Source organism: Hoplias malabaricus, chromosome 14 (assembly GCF_029633855.1).
Source record: "Hoplias malabaricus isolate fHopMal1 chromosome 14, fHopMal1.hap1, whole genome shotgun sequence".
Classification (NCBI taxonomy): Eukaryota; Metazoa; Chordata; class Actinopteri; order Characiformes; family Erythrinidae; genus Hoplias; species Hoplias malabaricus.
This window is the reverse complement of record NC_089813.1, coordinates 34,216,198-34,241,042: the sequence shown is the minus strand read 5'-3', so window position 1 is coordinate 34,241,042 and position 24,845 is coordinate 34,216,198. Positions and strand designations below refer to the sequence as shown.

The 24,845-nt window shown below is 43.1% G+C and overlaps 2 protein-coding genes across 2 annotated transcripts in view; both read right to left on the bottom strand.

Moving 5' to 3' along the window:
- Positions 1 to 24,845, bottom strand: part of LOC136666491 (tumor necrosis factor receptor superfamily member 14-like) — a 58,535-nt gene that overhangs the window by 9,020 nt on the left and 24,670 nt on the right. The window lies entirely within an intron of this gene.
- On the bottom strand, positions 21,924 to 24,121 carry LOC136666330 (tumor necrosis factor receptor superfamily member 14-like). The gene is made up of 6 exons (XM_066644440.1): positions 23,910 to 24,121; positions 23,628 to 23,711; positions 23,409 to 23,534; positions 23,162 to 23,317; positions 22,157 to 22,246; positions 21,924 to 22,062 (listed from the first exon to the last, which is right to left on the bottom strand). The coding sequence occupies exons 1-5, from the start codon at positions 23,956 to 23,958 to the stop codon at positions 22,176 to 22,178; spliced, it is 486 nt and encodes a 161-aa protein (XP_066500537.1). The 5' UTR covers positions 23,959 to 24,121; the 3' UTR covers positions 21,924 to 22,062; positions 22,157 to 22,175.

Sequence of the window (24,845 nt, the reverse complement as noted above, 5' to 3'; positions counted from 1 at the left end):
TCACGTTAGTTGGGACTGGCCAGTTCACGACCGCCTCAACCTTCTGGTCGTCCATGACTATACCAGACACACTGATAACATATCCCAAGAATGAAATGGTTTGTTGATGGAATTCACATTTTTCTCCTTTGACAAAAAGGTTATTCTCCTTTAAACGCAGAAGCACCTGACTGACCTGTTTTATATGTGTTTTAACATCTGGAGAGTAAATCAAAATGTCATCAATGTATGCAATTACAAATTTTCCCAACATATCCCTGAAAATGTCATTGATAAATTCCTGGAACACAGATGGAGCGTTTGCCAGCCCATAGCTCATCACTAAATACTCATAATGTCCTTTGGTAGTACTAAAAGCAGTTTTCCACTCGTCACCCTCCTTAATTCGAACAAGATTGTAGGCACTACGAAGGTCCAGCTTGGAGAATATGGTAGCACCTCTAAGTTGTTCTAATGCAACTGGAATAAGGGGTAGAGGATATACAAATTTTTTAGTTATATCGTTCAGAGCACGATAGTCTATACAAGGTCTTAATCCACCATCCTTCTTTTTGACAAAGAAGAAACCCGAAGATATTGGAGACTTTGATGGACGTATAAACCCCTGTGTTAGAGCTTCTTCGACATACTCCTCCATGACTCTCTCCTCTTCCAAATTCAAAGGGTAAATACGTGATTTGGGTAAGGTAGCACCTTCTACAAGTTCTATCGCACAATCATACGGCCTATGCGGGGGTAGTTTAGTAGCTTTGGTTTTACTGAAGACTTCTAAGTATTGGGAATATGCGGGAGGAATTTTTACTGACATGGTTGACTCTGGACTCTCCACGGAAGTGGAATGGATAGAAATGTTTTTAAGGGCTAAACAGTTTGTTTGACATAAGGATGACCAGGATGTGATTTCGCGTTGGCTCCATGAGATAGCTGGGTTATGAATTTCTAACCATGGTAGGCCCAAGATAATCTGAAAATCCGCCTTGGGTAATACCAGGAACGAAAGCCACTCGTAATGCAGGAAACTTGTTTTGAACCAAACAGGAACTGTCTCTTGTGAGATGAAATCTCCTCCAACGGGAAGGCCATCAAAAGCTCGAACTTGGATCTGTTTGCACAACTGTTTCGTCTTAATTCCCAGCCGGGAAACGAGGGATTGTTGAATGAAGTTTCCTTCGGCTCCAGAATCTATTAGTGCTGGAATGACAAGAGAAATTCCTTGGCAGTACACTTTGACAGGTATGAGAAAGGATTTTGATATTAACCCTTTTGTGGGTACACTCACCAAGTTAGCATGTGAAGTCCTCTCCAGGTTTTGAATCCGGACTCGCGGAGGACAGCGTGTACAATCACGACGAATATGATCAGATCCTCCACAGTATAAGCATAGTCCACCGTGGAGGCGACGAAGGCGTTCTTCTTGAGAAAGTCGCATAGTATCGCATTGCATAGGATCCGAAGGAGGACTAGGACAGGGAGCTTGACTTTGTACCGGGCGGAAAGGAAAACCAGGAGCGGATTGAAGCTTGACAACATCTTGTCTTTTACACGGTGTCCGGGGACGTTTTTGCAGGAGTTGGTCTAGGCGGATGGATAAAGAAATTAACTGATCCAATGTTAATCCGTCATCTCGACAAGCCAGTTCCGTGAGTATTTCTGGATTCAGACCATTCCGAAAAACATTAATGAGTGCAGGTTCATTCCAACCACTCCCAGCAGCAATAGTCCGAAACTCTAACGCATAAGCGGCAGCCGTTCGAGCTCCTTGCTTAAGTGTGAGAAGGATCTCACCACAAGAACGTCCCTCCGTAGCATGGTCAAATACTTCACGGAAAGTAGTGACAAATTCGGGATACGTGTTACTAACTATATTGTCCCAAGTAGCGGTGGCCCACTCAAGTGCTTTACCAGACAGACGGGAGACCAAAAAGGCGATTTTTGCCTGGTCGTTACTGGGAGGAGAATTCTCAAAAAATATAGAACATTGCAATAAAAATCCGCTACATTTAGCCGGGTCACCTTCAAAAATCTCCGGTTTACTGACAGGATAACGAGAATTCAAACTGACAGACACTATAGGAGGACTGGGATTAGGGCTAGGAGCAGGAATACGAGCTATAAGGGCGTTCACACTCTCCAACACTTGTTTCAGCTGGAGCTGTTGACTCTGTTGTTGTTGAGCGAGGGAATCAAAAGATTGAGTCACGCTAGCCAACATTTGCTGGTGTTGACCTAGCATCTGGCCCTGACTAGTTATAGCCGTTCTGACGGCATCTGTGTCCGCTGTCTGCATGGTGGCCGAGTATTCTGTCAGGACATAACAGAAAGCTGACAGTCGCGGTACACAGTAAATAGTTCTTTTAATGTCGTTATCCAAAAGAGTAATCACAAGACAGGCAAAGTTCAAAAACAGGAGCAAACAGTACCTCAGAGGATGGACAAAAACCGTAGTCAAAAGCAGGCAGAGTTCGAAAACCAGAGAATACAAACAATACCAAAAGGGACAAGGCAGGAGACGTAAGTCGGGAACACAGGCAGGAAGTAGGCAACAGGAAACCGTCAGACAAAGTACAAGGGAACGCGTTGTATGCATGGGAGAACCAAAGCAATACTCGGCAGGGAACAGTTCACTGAATGGGGTATATATAGGGAGACAAACAGGTGTGTGTAATTAGAATTCTGGTGAGGGAGACCGGCGGGTAATCATGTGACTGACAGGTGCATTCTGGGAATTTGAGTCCTGAGATGTAGGCGTGACAAAATTTAATTTCAAATTTACCTAATAATAATTATATAAATTTGGAAATAAATTGACAGAAATGTGAAAATTCAAAGGGCCTTTATTTTGAAATGAAACATCAGAATGACGTCATATTAAGTGAGTGACATAATCAGGTGTTGTACTATGATTATGAAGCGAAATACATCTGTGCAAACTAAAGGTTTCCTTTTAATAATGATCTAAATTTGAAATTAAATTTACAGAAATGGGACAATTCAAAGGGCTTTTAATTTGAAATGACACATCAGAATGACTTCATATTAAGTGAGTGACATAATCAAGTGTTGCACTATGATTATGAAGTGAAATTGTTCTGTGCAAACTAATTGTTTCTTTTTAATAATTATATAAATTTGGAAATAAATTTACAGAAATGGGACAATTCAAAGGGCCTTTATTTTGAAATGACACATCAGAATGACGTCATATTAAGTGAGTGACATAATCAGGTGTTGTACTATGATTATGAAGTGAAATTGTTCTGTGCAAACTAAAGGTTTCCTTTTAATAATTATGTAAATTTGAAATTAAATTTACAGAAATGGTACAATTCAAAGGGCCTTTATTTTGAAATGACACATCAGAATGACTTGATATTAAGTGAGTGACATAATCAAGTGTTGCACTATGATTATGAAGTGAAATTAATCTGTGCAAACTAAAGGTTTCCTTATAATATTTATGTAAATTTGAAATTAAATTTACAGAAGTGGGACAATTCAACTGGTCTTTATTTTGAAATGACACATCAGAATGACGTCATATTAAGTGAGTGACATAATCAGGTGTTGCACTATGATTATGAAGTGAAATTGTTCTGTGCAAACTAAAGGTTTCCTTTTAACAACTATGTAAATTTGGAAATAAATTGACAGAAATGTGAAAATTCATAGGGCCATTATTTTGAAATGACACATCAGAATGACGTCATATTAAGTGAGTGACATAATCAGGTGTTGTACTATGATTATGAAGTGAAATTGTTCTGTGCAAACTAATTGTTTCTTTTTAATAATTATGTAAATTTGGAAATAAATTTACAGAAATGTGAAAATTCAAAGGGCCTTTATTTTGAAATGACACATCAGAATGACTTCATATTAAGTGAGTGACATAATCAAGTGTTGCACTATGATTTTGAAGTGAAATTGTTCTGTGCAAACTAATTGTTTCTTTTTAATAATTATGTAAATCTGGAAATAAATTTACAGAAATGGGACAATTCAAATGGCCTTTATTTTGAAATGACACATCAAAATGACTTCATATTAAGTGAGTGACAAAATCAGGTGTTGTACTATGATTATGAAGTGAAATACATCTGTGCAAACTAAAGGTTTCCTTTTAATAATGATCTAAATTTGAAATTAAATTTACAGAAATGGGACAATTCAAAGGGCTTTTAATTTGAAATGACACATCAGAATGACTTCATATTAAGTGAGTGACATAATCAAGTGTTGCACTATGATTATGAAGTGAAATTGTTCTGTGCAAACTAATTGTTTCTTTTTAATAATTATATAAATTTGGAAATAAATTTACAGAAATGGGACAATTCAAATGGCCTTTATTTTGAAATGACACATCAGAATGACTTCATATTAAGTGAGTGACATAATCAAGTGTTGCACTATGATTATGAAGTGAAATTGTTCTGTGCAAACTAATTGTTTCTTTTTAATAATTATATAAATTTGGAAATAAATTTACAGAAATGGTACAATTCAAAGGGCCTTTATTTTGAAATGACACATCAGAATGACTTCATATTAAGTGAGTGACATAATCAAGTGTTGTACTATGATTATGAAGTGAAATTGTTCTGTGCAAACTAATGGTTCACTTTTAATAATAATCTGAATTTAGAAAAAAAAATTACAGAAATGGGACAATTCAAAGGGTCTTTATTTTGAAATGACACATCAGAATGACGTCATATTAAGTGAGTGACATAATCAGGTGTTGTACTATGATTGTGAAGTGAAACTAATCTGTGCAAACTAAAGGTTTCCTTTTAATAATTATGTAAATTTGAAATTAAATTTACAGAAATGGTACAATTCAAAGGGCCTTTATTTTGAAATGACACATCAGAATGACGTCATATTAAGTGAGTGAAATAATCAGGTGTTGATTTGAAAATTAGAACACCCCATGAAAGCCTTTGTCTTTTTGAACATATTTAAACATCTGTACATTTGACTTTCATTTGAACAGCACTGAGAAATTGAGCTTATACAAATAAAACTGAAGAAATTACTTATAAACATAGGCTGTACAATGTCCCAGCTAGCAAGGTAGATCTGGGCCGATTCTGGCTCCGGCTCGCCACTGTCGGCTGGCTCCCGTCTAGGCGTGAATGCGGCACCCTGTATCTGGCCCAGTTCCGGCTACACATTGCCACTGTCGGCTGGCTCCCGTCTCGGCGTGAATGCGGCACGCTGCATCTGGCCCAGTTCCGGCTGCACGTTGGCACTGTCGGCTGGCGAGGCGATTGCCATCGCAGTTAGCACACTACACTGATCAGAGCATTTTATTAAATACTGCGTATTAATCGTATGTGGCCCACATCTAAAAATAAAAGAAAATATTGGTAACTGTCTGGAAAACGCTGTAATAAGTGAAGTTATGCTAATAACATAATTTTTGGAGTAGGACCACGCCCAAACTCCTCCTCTCAGCCCTATATATACCCTGCAAATTCACGTCATTCCTGCGACAGACAAACTCGCCTCATTCAGTTCAGGAGACGGATCTCGACTCGACTGCTTCACGACGTCAGCTCGCTCCTCCGCGCTGAGTCATTCCTGCTGATCCCCATATTCGGAGCCGTGTTCGGCCTTTATCAAGCCCACTGAGCCTCCTGTTTTAAACTCGCTCCTGCTAAACAGCTATGGGACTGCCCGGTATCTGAAGTAATGTACGCCCGTTGTCATGCCTGCAACCGCTTCAACTGTTTTGTGCTCTGCTGTCTTACCCGCTCCGGATCGGTGCTCTGTTCTCCGCTTCTCCTCCCGCCGCATTCGGCCTTCCGAGTGACCCCCCGCATATCCCTCCGACGCTGGCGAAAAGCTTCGAGCCTCCCCTTAACTTCATCTTCGGCTACACTGCCACGGGACTGCCTCGCGTTTTGGGGAACGCGAATCTACCGTCGTCACGGCTGCGGCTCCACATGTACGAGCTCTACAGCGCCTTGAGACTCCCATTTCCTCCTCCCCGGCAGAACAGCCTCGGCGTTCCAGCAACGTGCTCCGAAACAATGGCGTCGCCCACTCAGCTAAAGAGAGAGAAACCCGTCTGCCGGTGTAAGGATCCCCCGCGCAGCAATGCGATGACATCACAACCGTCTATCTCCGACGCCCCCTGCTGGAGTATCCTTCGTCTTCCCGTTACCCTTTCTGGTCGTGTCTAAGCCGGAGACATTAGCCTCAATGTCTTATAGTCTTTGCTTTCTCACAGGTCGGTGCCTTAGAGGGCTGTTTTGATAATAATATAATCACCTGTGCTGAATTGGATAATGGCTTAGAATCTGCATTATTTATGCACATCTCCCATGCAGTAGTTTACCTACACTGCTTGCCAAACTGGTCCTATCTGAAATGTTTGGAAAAAAAAAAAAAAAAAAACAGGGCAGCATGTTTAAGCCTCCATTCCAAATCGGCTCCTCTTTCCATCTGAACTCTACCTTGATTGACAGCATCGCACCCATTTAGACAGCCCTCCAAGTTCATTTCGTTCTCTCTTATCCTCTCTACGCATCATCCCACCCCTCCCTTTATCATCCCACCCCTCCCCCTTTTTTCTTTCTTTACATCTGTCTCTACGCATCATCCCACCCCTCCCTTTATCATCCCTCCCCTCCCCCTTTTTTCTTTCTTTACATCTGTCTCTATGCATCATCCCTCCCCTCCCCCTTTTTTCTTTCTTTACATCTGTCTCTACACATCATCCCACCCCTCCCTTTATCATCCCACCCCTCCCCCTTTTTTTTTCTTTCTTTACATCTGTCTCTACGCATCATCCCACCCCTCCCTTCATCATCCCACCTCTTCCCCTGTTGCAGCCGCAGCTGCATGCCTCAGACCTTCTAGCTCGCACCCCTCGATAGGTGCTGCGGCGGGCCCGTCACCTGTCCAGCGCTCTGACCACTCCACGCGGTCTACTCTTCGTAGGTCTACTCTACGCATCATCCCACCCCCCCCTTCATCTCCCCATTTTTTCCTCATTGCAGCCACTGCTGTATGCCTCAGACCTTCTAGCCCACGCCCCTCTATAGGTGTTGCGGCGGGCCTGTCTCCTGTCCAGCGCTCTGGGCACTCGACGCGGTCTACTCTTCGTAGGTCTACTCTACGCATCATCCCACCCTCCCTTCATCTTCCCACTTTTTCCCATTGCAGCCGCAGCTGTAAGCCTCAGACCTTCTAGCCCACACCCCTCTATAGGTGCTGCGGCGGGCCTGTCTCCTGTCCAGCGCTCTGGGCACTCGACGCGGTCTACTCTCCGTAGGTCTACTCTACGCATCATCCCACCACTTTTTCCTCATTGCAGCCGCTGCTGTATGCCTCAGGCCTTCTAGCCCACGCCCCTCTATAGGTGCTGCGGCGGGCCTGTCTCCTGTCCAGCGCTCTGGGCACTCGACGCGGTCTACTCTCCGTAGGTCTACTCTACGCATCATCCCACCACTTTTTCCTCATTGCAGCCGCTGCTGTATGCCTCAGACCTTCTAGCCCACGCCCCTCTATAGGTGCTGCGGCGGGCCTGTCTCCTGTCCAGCGCTCTGGGCACTCGACGCGGTCTACTCTCCGTAGGTCTACTCTACGCATCATCCCACCACTTTTTCCTCATTGCAGCCGCTGCTGTATGCCTCAGACCTTCTAGCCCACGCCCCTCTATAGGTGCTGCGGCGGGCCTGTCTCCTGTCCAGCGCTCTGGGCACTCGACGCGGTCTACTCTCCGTAGGTCTACTCTACGCATCATCCCACCACTTTTTCCTCATTGCAGCCGCTGCTGTATGCCTCAGACCTTCTAGCCCACGCCCCTCTATAGGTGCTGCGGCGGGCCTGTCTCCTGTCCAGCGCTCTGGGCACTCGACGCGGTCTACTCTCCGTAGGTCTACTCTACGCATCATCCCACCACTTTTTCCCCATTGCAGCCGCAGCCGTAAGCCTCAGACCTTCTAGCCCACACCCCTCTATAGGTGCTGCGGCGGGCCTGTCTCCTGTCCAGCGCTCTGGGCACTCGACGCGTTCTTCTCGCTGCATGGCTTCCTCATTGCTGATTCAATTTCTTTCCATCCTCTTCCCCTGCTGCTGCTCTATGCCTCATACTTTCCAGCTCACACCCCCTCTATAGGTTGCTGTTGCGGGCCTGCCTCCTGCCTGGCGTTCTGGGCATTCTATGCAGTTTCCTTGTTGCACAGCTTCCTCACCCTAGATTCGCTCTCATCCGATCGGCTCATTCTCCCAGCCTCTACATCAGCAGCTTGCATACTTCATGGACGCTCATCCCAACCTCTTTCATTTGCGGCCACGCCATACCCCGCCTCTAACATTACAATTCTCATTTTTCTAGTTAGGTGCTGCTGCAGACCCTCATCCTGACTCCTCTGCTGATGTGCTTCTCCCAACCTCCGGCTCCCAGTTTATACTCTCTTTTCAGATGCTGCCGTGGACTATCGTACCAGACCCTCCTCTGTGCTGCCTTGCTGCTCACACTCTACAGCTTCTAATTCCTGCTCTGTTTTCAGGCGCTTCGGTGGACCTTCATCCCCCACTTCTTACGGCTGCACTACTCAGAGTCCCTGACTTTCCAGCTCATCATCTTCCCGGGCGCCGTTACAGGCCATGTCCTAATCCTCCGCTTTGCATCTGTCCCGCACCCCGCCTCTTCCTTTACAGCACACCCACTCTCCTGATGTGGACCTTCATCCTAATTCCCTTCCCCTCGTGGTTTCGCTGCATCCTGCCTCTTCCTTTACAGCCCTCCTCTCTCATGCCACAGACCTTCGTCCCAACCCCATTGCTTTGCGGCCGCACCATTCCAGCCTATGCTCTCTCCCTAGGTTACCTTGGACCGACACTTGATGCCACCTAGGGCACCTGTTATTTCAACACCCTCTAGGCATCTTCGTTATCTTGTAGTCAACTTTCTACTTTGCCACCTTGCTTGAGCACCTCTGCATTTTTTGGATTTCCTCTTCCAGAGTTTTCTCCCGTGCGACAAAATGACTTCCTTTCTATCTCGCTTTCCTGCGGTGCTGACCTTTTTGGGCTTCTTAACTGGCCTCATCTGTCATCCCTCTAGATCACCATTCCGTTCTCTATTCTCTCTATGCCATTGGAAAGGCACCACCAGGGGGCACACTTGCCAACGAAGAATATCTCGCTTTATTAACACTGCCCCTCTGTAGTACTTGACTTCAAGGCTGCTACTAATCCACTTTTCACCCATTATTGCCAGCCTCAGACCCCTCACTATTACCCAATCACCATCAATTACACTGAAGTAGAAATTGGACTTAGCAACACTATGTCCAGTGCATGGCGGCCTAGATAAACGTCACTATTATTGTTACTCCGTAGCAAAATGACATTTAGCTGGTGATACGTTAAAAATTCTATTATTAGTTGATCAATTTGATTTCTGCCAATGCGATGATCTTGTCCATCTTAAGACCAACTTCGACTTTATATCACTTCTCGCAATCATCACCTCTTTACCACTGCGGCATCTGAATACTCGAATTACCAGTCACACTAGAATTTCCGTTATCATAATCAACAAAGGACATTCAACTTACTCATGCTATTTTCTCTACCGTCTCACATGACACTCAGTCATACACCAGTTAATTAAAGGTAGTTCATTCAAAGACTCACTAACCCCTTCATTTCACCTAAACACAATCAGGACACCAATCAAACCCTTGACCAGAGTACCTGAACCTATCCATTCTGTAGCACTTAATGACCAGCATTCCTGTAAATTTTTGGGGGTCCGGCTTCATACGCATTCATAAGCCGCCCTAAACTCTTCCCCAAAAGACTTCTGAGTTTGCCTCCCCGTTTCAGCCTCTGAGGGCGTGGTCCGTACTAGCAAAGTGAAGTTATGCTAATAACATAATTTTGGGAGTAGGACCACGCCCAAACTCCTCCTCTCAGCCCTATATATACCCTGCAAATTCACGTCATTCCTGCGACAGACAAACTCGCCTCATTCAGTTCAGGAGACGGATCTCGACTCGACTGCTTCACGACGTCAGCTCGCTCCTCCGCGCTGAGTCATTCCTGCTGATCCCCATATTCGGAGCCGTGTTCGGCCTTTATCAAGCCCACTGAGCCTCCTGTTTTAAACTCACTCCCACCTCCACCACATCTCCACCCTTTTCTCATATTACTTTATCCAACGGGGGGGTCCGGCTTCATACGCATTCATAAGCCGCCCTAAACTCTTCCCCAAAAGACTTCTGAGTTTGCCTCCCCGTTTCAGCCTCTGAGGGCGTGGTCCGTACTAGCAAAATGTTATTATTTTAACTTGTTAAATGCCATACAGTTATAGGTAAGCTCTGTATTGTAATATTTTAGAATATTGATGTAATGACTGGGACACGAACGACAGAAATGATTATGATAAATAGGGTTAATAAGGAGACAGTGCTGTGCTGAAGGGAGGACATTGTTATTTACGTTTTTGAAGACGACAGCTTTAAAATGAATGAACACTGAATGAGAAAACAGAAAGTGGCAGAAGCAAACCACTGTAAAAAGAGAAGAAGAAGAAGAAGACGACGAAGATTCGCGCTCTTTCCTGTGACCACGGCACGCGAACAGCTCTCACCGGCCTCAGGGAAAAGCTTCATCCCGTAAGTATTTCAATTCAACTTTATATTTTCGGATACGTAAATATTTTGGTATCGCCCAAATGTAGTTAACATCGTTAATGTTACGTGCGTTATTCTATAAACTGCTATAGGTTACATACATAATATTGAATCGTTTTTTTTTTTTCAAATGACAAACTTTATAGCTAGCGATAGCCTGTTTAACTCTAGCTAGCTCTTTTTTTCTCTGACAGAAAACATTTAAATTACATGACAATCGCTCTTACAGGAGTTATTTTAATTTGAGTAATTATGTGGTTTCATGGCGTATTTTACAAGACGATGTGAGCATTTTTGTGGGGTTTTTTTGTCACACAGAACCGCATCCCTCAGTATGAGGAATAAAATAAGAAATAAAACTGCTTAAACACATTAAGGTACTAGCTAAGTAGGTTAAAATACAATCCCAATCTCAGTGCTGGTTTTTGGTGTAATGTAATGTTTTAAATTTATAATTCCACATACACTAATACTTTGTTAGGGAGTAACAGTAATTTTGGGCCAGTGATTAATGGGTTGAAGGAGGTTATATTGAAAACGATAGAAGCCTATTTACTGAGAGAAAACATTAAACAAAAGCATGTGAAGTAGTTTATTATTGGAGCTGTGGAGTTAGTTAATTTATTCAAAATTAATTATGAACATGAACTAATTAATTTTCTTATGTAATTATGTAAAGATGGACTGCAGTAAGAAAACTATGGGGCAGTGAAAAATGCAGGTGGGCAGGGAGAAAAGCAGATGGGAGGTTAATTTAAGTTATTTAAATGAGATCTTTAGCATCGGTTGTAGCATATTCGTTTGTATAATTGTTTGTACTATAACCTGATAATCTTTTACATTTGAAGTTCTGTAGTTAATGAATCTGCATGCATAAGCAGTTTAGTTTTTCATTAAATATTTTTAAAGAAAATATATTGAAGAGAACAGAACATGTACATACTCTCTATATGTTTAATTATAGAGCTGGAATTCAACAAGGAGTACAACTGACTTTGGCAGAGAGGATTTGGCAAATTTTTCATGGACGCAACCTAAATACTCAGCTCTACTGCTCCTCCCACAAATGTATGTTTCTTACAAATGTGGCACCATTGAGAAGGGAAATTAACAGGTTTTTCAACGGTATACAATTTATTGCCAAGAAGCATTGTTACAACAAATAAATAATCTGCAAATGCAAATTTCTATATAAATGTTTATAATACTATTAGAAATAACCAGACATTGTGAATATACACACTGATATTCAGTGTTTAAACAAACACAATTTTATGAATTAAACTCTGCACTTTGGGATATTATATTTGTACTACACCTTCTGTAAAATCAATTTCAGATTCTTGATAATCGGACAATTAAAAAATAAAAATGCCATAGGACATTTACTCCACAGTTCATCTTTCCACATATTCATCATGTCACTTGCTATGTTCACAGGGCCATGGCCAAAATTCCACAGTAAAATTTCTTCATCTTCAGGATATCAATAGTCTGTTATATTGTGTCTTTACTGAGCCTTTCAGATTTTAGAGACAGTTTGAAAATAAAAAGAAGGAAGTGAAACGTGTAGTTTTTCCACGGTATGGAAGTTGTGTGCGAAAGAATGCAACTACTGCATCATTTAAGGTGAAAGAGAAAATCCTTATGAATCGATTGCTCATCCTTGGTGTCACGGATGTGTATCTGAATTATTTGTAACTCATATTTTGGTATCTGAATTTCGTCTACCGAATTTGAGCAACTTCAAAATATATTGTTTGAAATTTTTAAGCTTGAATAATAACCGTGAAAACGTGTTCTTGAAAATTCACGAGTTCAGTTCATGAGCAATTATATTCAGAAGCATAATTGTGAAGCAAAATATTCAGAGGTGGAAATCTCAAAAGCAACAAAATTCAGATGCCTAATTTCAGTGCAAAAAGACAGATTTGCTTCCATACACCTCCCGCCCAGACAGAGGGGAATCAAACTCTAGTTACATGGCTCTGGTAAACACTACGGTTCTTAGACGACGCTGAAGTTGGTTTCTTATTCACAGGCCGAAGTTATCTCCTTATTCGCAGATTCAGTGATCCGCGTTGAACGAAAGGGAGCGTTCAATTTGCACATAATGCTGCGCATATTGTTTTGAACACTTCATGGATAAATGAATAGCACTAAATACAGAAATGAATTAACTCTTTACCCTCACAACATATAAAACAAGCCACAAACATGTACCAAACCTTTTCTTTCTTCCTTTATTTAATCACAGTTTATTTTGTTTATAAGATCCTAAAGGTCTCTGCAGTTTTAAACACTTTAAATAATTTTAATACAGTAATAAAATAATTGATTGTATATGATGTAAAGATTTTAAATTGATTAATTTAGATTTAATTTTTTAAAATTCACCAGTCAGAATAAAACAGAAAATAGCAGGTAGGTTATATAGAGCTATCATATCGTGCTTTCCCTTTCAGTTCACTCAGATTTATGAATTAGCCCCTAAGATGTAGAAAATCTGTCAGTACTAGTTCACAAATCTGACACTGTATTTGAAATCCTGCAGTTTCAAACAAATAATGCTCAGCCTTTGTGTCATATGCTTATTCCACTTATAATACATTTTTCTAGTATATAAACAACAAAACAACAGATGTTAACAAGATAAAAAAAAACTAGATTATCCCTTGACATATTTTATATAATTTCAGTACAAATTCCAACTCAAAATTTACAAACTTGTGTTCTTTTTGTATTTTTATAAAGAATGTATAAAATGTGTGAAAGTAATGTAAAAACCTGTGTGGTTACAAACACTTGGGATTTAAAAATAAGCAGCTGAATTTATTTAACTATTAATAACTATTTATATTATTTTACCTATTTGTGACATTGTTCATGCTAAAAACATCAAATCTATAAAATGGGATGGTGTTCAAGAAAAAATAAACATCCACATTAACATCTCAAAACTCCATATATGTTCTCAGTCAACAATAAAAACCATTTTATTTATAAGCTTTTAAGGGCATCCTGAAAATATTGTAGTGAAAAATTCTGAAACATTGTTCCTCTAAAATAGGAGCAATTTTAACCCACTCCCAGTGTCTATGTATAGCAGCTTCACAGTTTAGATGGTGGTGCAGCAGCTAAACAGTGGGTTCGATTCTCACTCCGGGTGACTGCTGGTGAGGAGTTGGGGTGTTCTCCCCATGCCTGTGTGGGTTTCCTCCCACATTCCAAAAACACACGTTGGTAGGTGGATTGGCGACTCAAAAGTGTCCATATGTGTGAGTGTGTGTTGCGCCCCCTCCAGGGTGTATTCCCACCTTGTGGCCAATGATTCCAGGTAGCTCTGTGACCCTGAACTGGATAAGCGGTTATAGATAATGAATGAGTACCGTATTTTTCGGACTATAAGGCGCACATATAATCTTATGATTTTCTCAGAAATCAAAAGTGCGCCTTATAGTCCGATGCGCCTTAAGCATTACGGCCACCGTAGTCAGGATCCTTGCTGAGCGCGGTAATACAAACAGCTCTGTGCGCTGGAGCCCTGTGTGTCATCCGAGCTTTCAGGAAGTCTGGAATAATCACTGAAGAGCTAAACATCAGCAACGAGACCGACTCAGATAATGATGAGGGGGACCCGAGCATGCTTGATGCCAATTAAATTGATACTGAAGATGAAGAGTTTGGTGGATTTGTGGTGGAGGAATGAACTGAAAAAGTAAATGTATTGATTTGCAGTTACAACTGAACAAGTTGAGAGTTTTTGTGAAAGAGTTAAATAAAGTTTGACTTACGGTCTGGGCTTTGTTTTATTTAATGCGCTGCGCCTTATAATCTGGTGCGCCTTATATATGAACCTAGACGCCTTAGCAGGCCCTTATTGATAATGCGCCTTATAGTCCGAAAAATATGGTACCTCTGTTTTGCATCACACTGCACCTGTATGTTCTTAGCAAACAGAATTAAAACACCTTCCTGAAACTTATTTTATTCATTCATATATATAAAGGGTTTGTGGTTTCTTCTGGTATTTTTCTTATTTCCATCTTTTATTTTGAGCTCTTAAGACTCCTCAGATCATAGCTGTTGTTTTCTCTCAGGAATCCCAGAGAATTGTCCTAATACTAAGTTAGTAATACTAATACTAAATTACTACCTAAATGTATTGTTTGTAAGGTGGTTATAGTTGTGTTTCTGAGATTTATCAGAAATAACAGGACCATACCCCCTGAATTCAATGTAACTTGGTATCTACCTGCACAAATGAAAGTGTTTTTTACAGGGTGTGTCCTGAGTCTTGAAACAGCAGAGGCTGAGTATACTGTGTTCGCTTCACATAACGTGAAGCAGACGTTACCAGAAATGTATGAATAGGGGGAACAGGGTTAGGTCTAACCTTGCTGAAACTGACTGGGGAGGGATGTAGCTTAAATGGACACACAGATATTAGCTATTAATTCTAGAAACTGTAAATATTACATTTTACTTCAGTATATTTAATATCATGTTATAAATTGTTTAATGTTACCCTGCGAGCTGAAACACCTATTCACCACCTTGTTTTGTATTTTCCACTGCATCAGAAGATGTGTGCTCTTACTTACACAGGGTATGTGGCTGCTTCTGGAACACGGTGCAGTTTATGAGTTATTTGCTACAAGGCGTAATGGGGCTATGAAAGCAGAAACCACAAATAAAACCTGTTAGCTCTCATTAATACAGCATGGGTACTCAAGCTCACCTCTTTTCTAAAATAAATGGGTCAGCAGTTGACCCTATGCTTCTTACATGTTCCAAAGCCTGATGATATCATTTTAGCCTGGTATGTACCACTAACACTTTCAAATGGCATCAATGCAAAAATTACGTGATAGATCTGCATTGCAGGAGGATCAAAACACTTTTGATTTTCAGGCAGTGGGGGGGTGGGGGAGCGTGGAGAAGTTAAAGAACACAACAAGCAGATAAACAGAACCTATAATGAAATAAACAGCTGCATTTATAACAATTAACTCAAACATATAAACATCTGTAAAACAGTTAAATCTGCCTTATAATGAACCAATTAGTTTACATAAGCTATTAAAACCTCAGACTGCAAATAAGCTGTTCACGTTTATTTTCCTTTGTTTATAAATCATATGTTGACAGGTTAGATGTCTGTAAAACACTTAAAATTTAGCACCATTTATTTCAAAACAATAATAATAAAGTTTATTAAAAATTGTTAACAAAAAATTAATTCAAATTAGTAATTGCCATATTAGTCTACAATTATCATAAGTGAAAAATACAACTTAATTTTCCTTAGTGTTTGCTCTTGTTTTTGCCATATGTTATCAGTACTCTTAGAGTAACCTTGAAGAAAAATGCTCCTCAATCCACAGTGGGCAAATGCCCCTCAGTCCATGGGGAGGCTAATAATACTTAAACAGTACTCCAAGTCCACCATATTTTAATACGAAGTGTTCCTCAAAACTCATAAGTCCACTTCATGGCGATATTGTATCCTCTTCTCTGTTTTCTTCTCTTGAAGAAGCAAAATCAAAAAATATATAAATAAATAAATAGCTTATTTTCCATGACAAATCATTTTCACAGCATTGCTATTTTAATGCTACACTAAATATATGGTTGGTCCTCCAATAAAGATGCCCTAGCTGATGTACTTGTGTGTTTTTGTCACCACTGAGTTCAGCTTATGTTCTTTTACCATATTACAAAATGAGAAAAACAAACCAAGACCGACCCCAACAAATACTCTGGCGCCCCAAAAAACATAATCAAGTGGCAAAAAGAGAGAGAAACAAAGTATAAATTCTTGGCGCTTGTGTCAGGAGGTCAAGGAAGCACAGTGTTAAACAGTAGAACTCTAATGTGAGGAACAGCCATGTCGTTTTCCATCAGCTGAGTGTTTTCCTCTATTTCGTCTTCACGTGAACAGTCCTGACACAAGCGCCAAGAGCTGCTACAAGCACCTGCTCCGAGGGCTGTGCCTTTTTCACTTATAGCATTTTAAAGCACATAACTGATATTGAATTGCCAAATGTAACAAACTTAAATTAATTTTGTGTAAAGAATGCAGATTTCAAGTAAAAAAATGCAACAAAAAAGGCAAAAATTTAACCAAGACTTTGCCTTATGCCCCCCACCTGCCCCTGGAAGGGAGGAAGAACCAGGGGAGCCCTTGTGTCAGTGATAAGACTCAAAGGTGGTACTTGGAGGTTTTTTACACTGATAAGGGGTGGTACTTGTTCTAAAAGTTTGAAAACCACTGATCTACAAGATCTCAGTTTATGGAAATTATCTGATTATTCAGTAAATTACAGGCATTGGCTAAGAAAAATTTCACAGTCAATATTAAGTCATAGTCAATATTGCAAAGCTGATAACCTTCATTTCAAGGACATTCAGCACTCATTATTGACTTTAAACCACTGTAAGAGGCACATGCACAAGACCAGTCTCTCTCTCATTCTTAGCCGTCTCTTAAAAGGGCAGGCAAAATGACAGCCAAATTTAACGAGGCAGAGGATCAACAGACAAGAGGTCAGAAGCGGACAAAAAATCCATGGTCGAGGTCCAATGTGAGAACAATAAAAAGAGCAATGAGTTTGCTTGTCTGTGAGTTTGGAGGACATGTATCACTGCTGTCCTAATTTTTAAAAAAATGTATCGCAGATTTTGTCAATTTTTAAACTATGATTGGACACAGCAGCTTTCCTTCACATCGTGTGAACTTTTCATGATGAATTAACTCATAGGAATGCTCTAAAATTACTTAATCTCACTTCCATTGCAAGTTAAGGTTTTTTCCTTTTTTTAAAAAAGTTATTATTTTGGGAGATGTATGTTTTCTGGGTCATCCGGTTTCCTCCCAAAGTCCCAAAACTTTTGTTGGTAAGTGAATCGGCAATGCAAATATGTCCATAGATGTGAGCGTGTGATGGATTGGCGCCCAGTCCAGGGTGTGTTACTGCCTGGTGGGTGGAGAAGTGATTTTGGGTGGGCTCCAGACCCACAGTGACCCTGAACAGGTTAAAGCAGTTACAGAGAAAAAAAAAATCTATAGAATTTGTTGGAACTTACTGATAGTCCAACGCTGTGGTTACCTAAATACAAACAAAATAATCAGTAGATAGCAGAGCACACTGCTCTAATCTGTATGAAAAGCAATATGCAATAGATATATAAAAATAACAATACAATAATAACTATATAAAACACTATTCAAAAATGGCACACATACTCTGTGAGAATAAAATATTTTAGTTACTTTATTAATTGTTTGAATCAAACATTCACAGTCCCAGAGAACAATCTCTTATACAGAGTCTTACATACATGAGTACATGTGTCACGCCTTCGTCCTGTCATGTCTGTTGTCCCCGCCATGTGCTTTATTTGCACATGGCTATGTTTTGTTTATGTTCGAGTCTCCGCCTTTGTTCCGCCTCCTTGTCCGTGTCATCTGTTAACCCGTCCTTCTCGTTATCTGTCTCAGGTGCGTCTCGTTTGTGTGAGTATTTAAGCCCTCTTGTCTCTCATCCGTTTGTCGTACATTTCCCCTTTATCCTGTGTTTAGTTGGTCATGTTATTTAGTCTGTCCGTCTGTCTCTAGAGTTTCCCCGTTTCTTCTCCTTTTTCGTCGTGTCGCTTTTCGTCCGTCTGTCCTGTTTTCCCTGTCCAGTTTCCTTTGTTTTATTTAGCTTGTTTGGCTCCTTGTTTGTTTGTGTCCTGTTTTAGTATCGTTGTTTTGTTTATATTAAATTATCCCGTGTTTTAGCGAATGCGTCCGCCTCCCTCAATTCGCCCCTCGCTCCTGACAGAATGTACGACCCTCAGGACGCAGCTAGCACGGACTATTACATCAAAGGTTGTGCCGTTCGCCGGACTCCATTCCGCACAGGCCACAAAGATCCTGTGGAGGAGGCTTTGAAAGCGGCCTCGGAATGGAGTCGCCTGCTCCAGCTCCTGCCTGGCGCTGTTCCGGATCCTATAGCGGTGGAGTCGACTCGGGAATCGAGTCGTTGCGCCAGCGGGAGTCGAAAGAGTCGGCGGAAGAACCGTGCTGGAGTTCCCCCCTCGCTGGAGGATTACCCCCTCAGGTCCGGGGAAATTTTTGGGGGGGCGTTAAGGGTAGGGGCTGTTAGCCTCACCTCCGTACCTCTGAGGCCTGAGGCTAACAGGGGCGCACCTCGAGGTGATCTAATGGGTGCGCCTGTGAAACCCCCTAAACCCTTTACAGCTCCAGCGCGAGCCCGGCGAGCAGCACAAACCCCTGTCCTCGAGAGCGCGGCGCGCGGCTCTCCTGTCTTCGTGAGCGCGACGCGCGCCTCTCCTGCCTCCTTGGACGTCGTCGCAGGTCCCCCTGCCTCCTTGGACGTCGTCGCAGGTCCCCCTGCCTCCTTGGACGACGTCGCAGGTTCCCCTGCCTCCGTGGACGACGTCGCAGGTTCCCCTGCCTCCGTGGACGACGTCGCTGCAGGTTCCCCTGCCTCCGTGGACGACGTCGCTGCAGGTTCCCCTGCCTCCGAGGACGACGTCGCTGCAGGTTCCCCTGCCTCCGAGGACGACGTCGCTGCAGGTTCCCCTGCCTCCGAGGACGACGTCGCTGCAGGTTCCCCTGCCTCCGAGGACGACGTCGCTGCAGGTTCCCCTGCCTCCGAGGACGACGTCGCTGCAGGTTCCCCTGCCTCCGAGGACGACGTCGCTGCAGGTTCCCCTGCCTCCGAGGACGACGTCGCTGCAGGTTCCCCTGCCTCCGAGGACGACGTCGCTGCAGGTTCCCCTGCCTCCGAGGACGACGTCGCTGCAGGTTCCCCTGCCTCCGAGGACGACGTCGCTGCAGGCTCCCCTGCCTCCGAGGACGACGTCGCTGCAGGCTCCCCTGCCTCCGAGGACGACGTCGCTGCAGGTTCCCCTGCCTCCGAGGACGACGTCGCTGCAGGTTCCCCTGCCTCCGAGGAGGACATTGCAGGTTCTCCTGTCTCGGTGATGGCGGCACCCGCCGCTCCAGTGTCCGTGATGGCGGCACCCGCCGCTCCAGTGTCCGTGATGGCGGCACCCGCCGCTCCAGTGTCCGTGATGGCGGCACCCGCCGCTCCTGTCTCGGTGATGGCGGCACCCGCCGCTCCTGTCTCGGTGATGGCGGCACCCGCCGCTCCAGTGTCCGTGATGGCGGCACCCGCCGCTCCTGTGTCCGTGATGGCGGCACCCGCCGCTCCTGTGTCCGTGATGGCGGCACCCGCCGCTCCTGTGTCCGTGATGGCGGCACCCGCCGCTCCAGTGTCCGTGACTGTGGCTACGGCCGCTCCAGTGTCCGTGACTGTGGCTACGGCCTCTCCTGTCCCCGTGACTGTGGCTACGGCCTCTCCTGTCCCCGTGACTGTGGCTACGGCCTCTCCTGTCCCCGTGACTGTGGCTACGGCCTCTCCTGTCCCCGTGACTGTGGCTACGGCCTCTTCTGTCCCCGTGACTGTGGCTACGGCCTCTTCTGTCCCCGTGACTGTGGCTACGGCCTCTCATGTCCGTGTCCGTCGGTCGGCCCGAAGGACTTCAGGGCCGATCCCCAGAACTGTGCCCAGGCTGGTTCCTCAGACTGCCCCTCAGACATTAGCCAGTCCTGGGCACCCCCCTGTTGTATTGGTTCCCCTGTCTGTCCCTGTCTTGGTTCCGGTCTCTGTCCTTGTCCCAGTACCCGTGTCTGCCTTTGTGTCTGTCCCGGTCCCTGTTACTGTATTCATGTCTGTCCCCGTAAACGTCTTGGTCCCTGTTCCCCTACCAAGTCCAGTCCAGTCTCCTGTTAGTCCTGTCCAGTCTCTGTTTCGTACCCCTGTCCAGTCCCCGTTCCAACCTTCTGTCTTGTCTCATGTCCAGTCCCCTGTTAGTCATGTCCAGTCTCCGTATCTGTCCAACGTCCAGTCACCCGTCTTGTCTCCAGTCCAGTCTCTGTCTCAAACCGCTGTCCCGCCTCCTGTCCAGTCCCTGTTTCAACCCTCTGTCTTGTCTCACGTCCAGTTCCCGTATCCGTCCAATGTCCAGTCACCTGTCTTGTCTCCGGTCCAGTTTCCCTTTCAATCCCCTGTCCAGTCTCCGTATCCGTCTAGTGTCATGTCACCTGTCCTGTCTTCTGTCCAGTCACATACCCCTGTCTCGTCACCAGTCTCTGCTCCCATCCAGTCCCAGCACCCCGTCCTGTCATCAGTCCCGTCTCCATTCCAGTCCCCTGTTCTGTCACCTGCTCATGTCCAGTCTTCTGTCCCCAAACGTGTCCAGTCTCCGTATCCGTCCCACGTTCAGTCCCCTGTCTTGTCTCCAGTCCAGTCTCCCGTCAATTCCCATGTGTCCACTCCTGTCCTGTCCAGTCCGTTCTCGTCTCTTGTTACCCCCCTTTGTCAGTCTCCTGTCATGTCCCATGTCCCGTCTCGTATAGTCGGTCGTGTCGTGTCCCCAGCTCCTGTGTCGGTTCCCGTCCTGTCCTGAGTCCTGTCACCTGTGGGTTTGTTGTCCTGTCTTGTTTTCCGTGCCCTCTCCAGTGCCAGCTCCTGGGGGGTTTAGGAGTACGCGCCCGGGAGTTGCGCGTTCTTGGGGGGGGCATCTGTCACGCCTTCGTCCTGTCATGTCTGTTGTCCCCGCCATGTGCTTTATTTGCACATGGCTATGTTTTGTTTATGTTCGAGTCTCCGCCTTTGTTCCGCCTCCTTGTCCGTGTCATCTGTTAACCCGTCCTTCTCGTTATCTGTCTCAGGTGCGTCTCGTTTGTGTGAGTATTTAAGCCCTCTTGTCTCTCATCCGTTTGTCGTACATTTCCCCTTTATCCTGTGTTTAGTTGGTCATGTTATTTAGTCTGTCCGTCTGTCTCTAGAGTTTCCCCGTTTCTTCTCCTTTTTCGTCGTGTCGCTTTTCGTCCGTCTGTCCTGTTTTCCCTGTCCAGTTTCCTTTGTTTTATTTAGCTTGTTTGGCTCCTTGTTTGTTTGTGTCCTGTTTTAGTATCGTTGTTTTGTTTATATTAAATTATCCCGTGTTTTAGCGAATGCGTCCGCCTCCCTCAATTCGCCCCTCGCTCCTGACAACATGCATAATACAAATTCATCTGTTGATTAAAAGCTATCTAATGTTTGTACACTGGTGTATTATAACTCACAGCTTATGTATTAAATAAAAAAGTATATTTAATTGAGTAGACATGCACTTTAATTAAAGACAATTAATAAAATAATAATGTTTTTGGTGGTTTGTTTTATCTGATTGACCAATATATTTTATAAATAAAAATGATAAACAAATAACAAACAAACAGAACTGCAGTTGCCATGGGACTGTATCTGCTTCTTGATTTTGGTTTGCACTGAACATCCTTTACAGAACTGCCTTCTTTCTCCATGACCTCATCTCTGAACAGCTTAAAGAAACGATTGAAATTGTTAAAAATACAGAAGATAATTAAAGAGAAACTAATTAAACTGGAAAGCTCACATGAGAAATGTTTCACTTACTCTGTCCATCTGGTGCAGTTCACCTCCAGTGGAAAAAAGCAAAAGCTCTAAAAAAATTGGCTTGACACACAGTATCTGAGGTTTTAGTTCCTGTGAATAAATACAGAACATTTTAAAACCTAGAAGTCTTCCATTATGTGCATGGATAAAAAGGGAGCAACATAAGGCACAATATGTTAGTCTGTAATTTATCACATATTTAGTTATTATACAAAACTATTAAAGGAGCTTAAAGCTTCTACTAAAAATAATCTTGCACTTCAAGGCCCCAATGTAAATTTACAAATCATTTCTTAAGAATATCTTCCCTAAGTTTAATAACTGACATTTATATTTCACCTGTGTTGCTCTCCTCTTAATACAGAATAGCAGTCCTGACATATTATAAATAAGGAGACAGGTCAATGGGAGTTCTCATAACACTGTTTATGTCTGTTAAAGATAACATCCCACCCTTCTTCAAAAAGAGTCAATCACCTTGCTGACACACCACAAGCATCAAGCCTCATATCTAGTAAACCCAGCTCTCAATCCAAGCCTCACAGTGAACCCAGCACTGGTTCCGAATTTCAAACTAAGTACATCCAGTGCTTATTGCGATTCTCCCAGCGTGTGCCATCATTTTGTGTACCTTTAAATGGGCTGTTAACTCGATTACAGAAATCAAAACCAAAACCTTAGTAAACCCTAAAGATTTGTGAAATCACAAACACAATTTAAAATAAAAATAAACCACAGCTTCTCTGCCTCAAGGCTGTGTGTTGCAGTGGTAATGTAAACAAAATTGTGTCTGCCAGTGATAGAAGGCTGTCAGTCACGCACCTTCATTAGAATATTAATGCCATTTCCAGATTGTTCTCAGAGAGCTCTGATAGCCATTTTGTAAATGTTTCAAACTGAGATACCACCACTGGCATTACTGATGCATATATACCCAAATCTCTAAATAATCTAAATACCTATAATTTGCAATGATCAGGGAAATTCTGAAACATCACAACTGACCTGGAACTTTTATGTCCTCCCATTCATAACATTCTGTGTGCTTCACTGCCAATGTGCATTCCATCTCTGAGAAATCTGCACAGTAATATCCATCCATAACCTCACAGACTGCATTGCTTGTAATGGAACAGGGGCGTGAAACATAAAGACCTTGCTCTGAAATAAAATGTTGGGAAACAGTCAGTTCATGACAACATTTAAACAAGTATACACACCAGTGAAATGTACACAAAACAAGTATGCTTACCATTGCTACATGTTTTACAGGGAAAACACTTTGCCAGACCATTGGGTTCATTCATAAATGTTCCTTTGGAGCAAGGTGCGCATGCAGTACTGTAAACACCAAAACAGTCCCACAGCACCACCGTCCCTACACAAGAGTTCAGGAGACAACATCAAATGCATTGATCACTTTATCGTCCCAAAATGTTAACATTAATGAAATGACTGAATCAGTAAATACCCATGGGGCACATGGGACAGCATTCTCCACTTGCTGATTGATATTCATTCTGGCCGCACCCATAAATGAGCGCAATATGAGCAGCTGTGTGGAGAGAAAAAAGGGCATGTAGTTAGGTGCAACCTTGAGTAAAAACACATTTATTTAATATATTAGCAGCTACACAGTTTTCGTCACTTGAACGTCACACGTTACGCGTTTTTCGCATTAAAATTTTCAGACTCTCCCAATTTGCAGGGATTGAGACAAACCTAAAAACGATTCCCCTCCAACTTCGCTTACCAAACAGGTACAGGAGCAAACTAGGGCATGGGTTCGTCTTTTTCATCATTCTCTTTCGAGTAAAACAAAGAACTATAAAGATTTAACTCTGTGACGCTGTTTGTCGTTTTGTTTCCACTTGCGTTTTGTTTTCCTCCTTTTTCTGTCGACAAACTGGAACTCCGTCACTCCACAAACGAAACTAAAATGGCTGGGACAAGGATATCCCTGCAGGCCGGAGTCCGCTTCAAGTGGGCGGTACAGCTCCAAGTGGGGCGTAAAGCTCCAAGTGGGCGGTACAGCTCCAAGTGGGGGCGGAAAAACATTTTAAGCACGACTCAAGCACGTCGCTGGTTTCGGGATATGTAGTTGGCATAAAGGCTCTGGAGATGACCCAGAAGCTAAAGAACCCTTTTTATTTGTTTATGAAAACAGGGCTGATATGGAGCTGTTTCTAAAAGCTTGTGTTGATGAGCAGGGTCTCAAGGTCAATGCGATGTTTGTGGTTACGCCATGCCCCTCACCCCATATTTTCACTGCAGGGCACCTTATACACCACAGTTCAGACAGTGTGTATAGTTTGATACTTTTAGAAACCTAGGCTGTCTGGTTAACTGTGATGTCCTGCTTTGCGTAAAATGCCCTGCACAAAATAGGTATCCTAGTTATTTTCTATCTTCTAACAAATTTCTATAACTAATGCAGCTCAGGTTGCTCTGTTTGAGTATTGTTTGGAAGTGTAAGAGAATGTCAGTGAGTTCCTTGGGATATTGTGTTAGATTTTTGTGTATTTTGTAGTGCAGCTGTATACCTCGTGACCATGTAATAACTTTTGTTGAGACTGCTGTGAGGCACATTCATTTATTCAGTTTAATTTATTTCAGAAATACACCATATGTACAAATATTTGAGGTCAAATTTGTAATGAATGTATTCTACATTAAGTTGCACCCATTA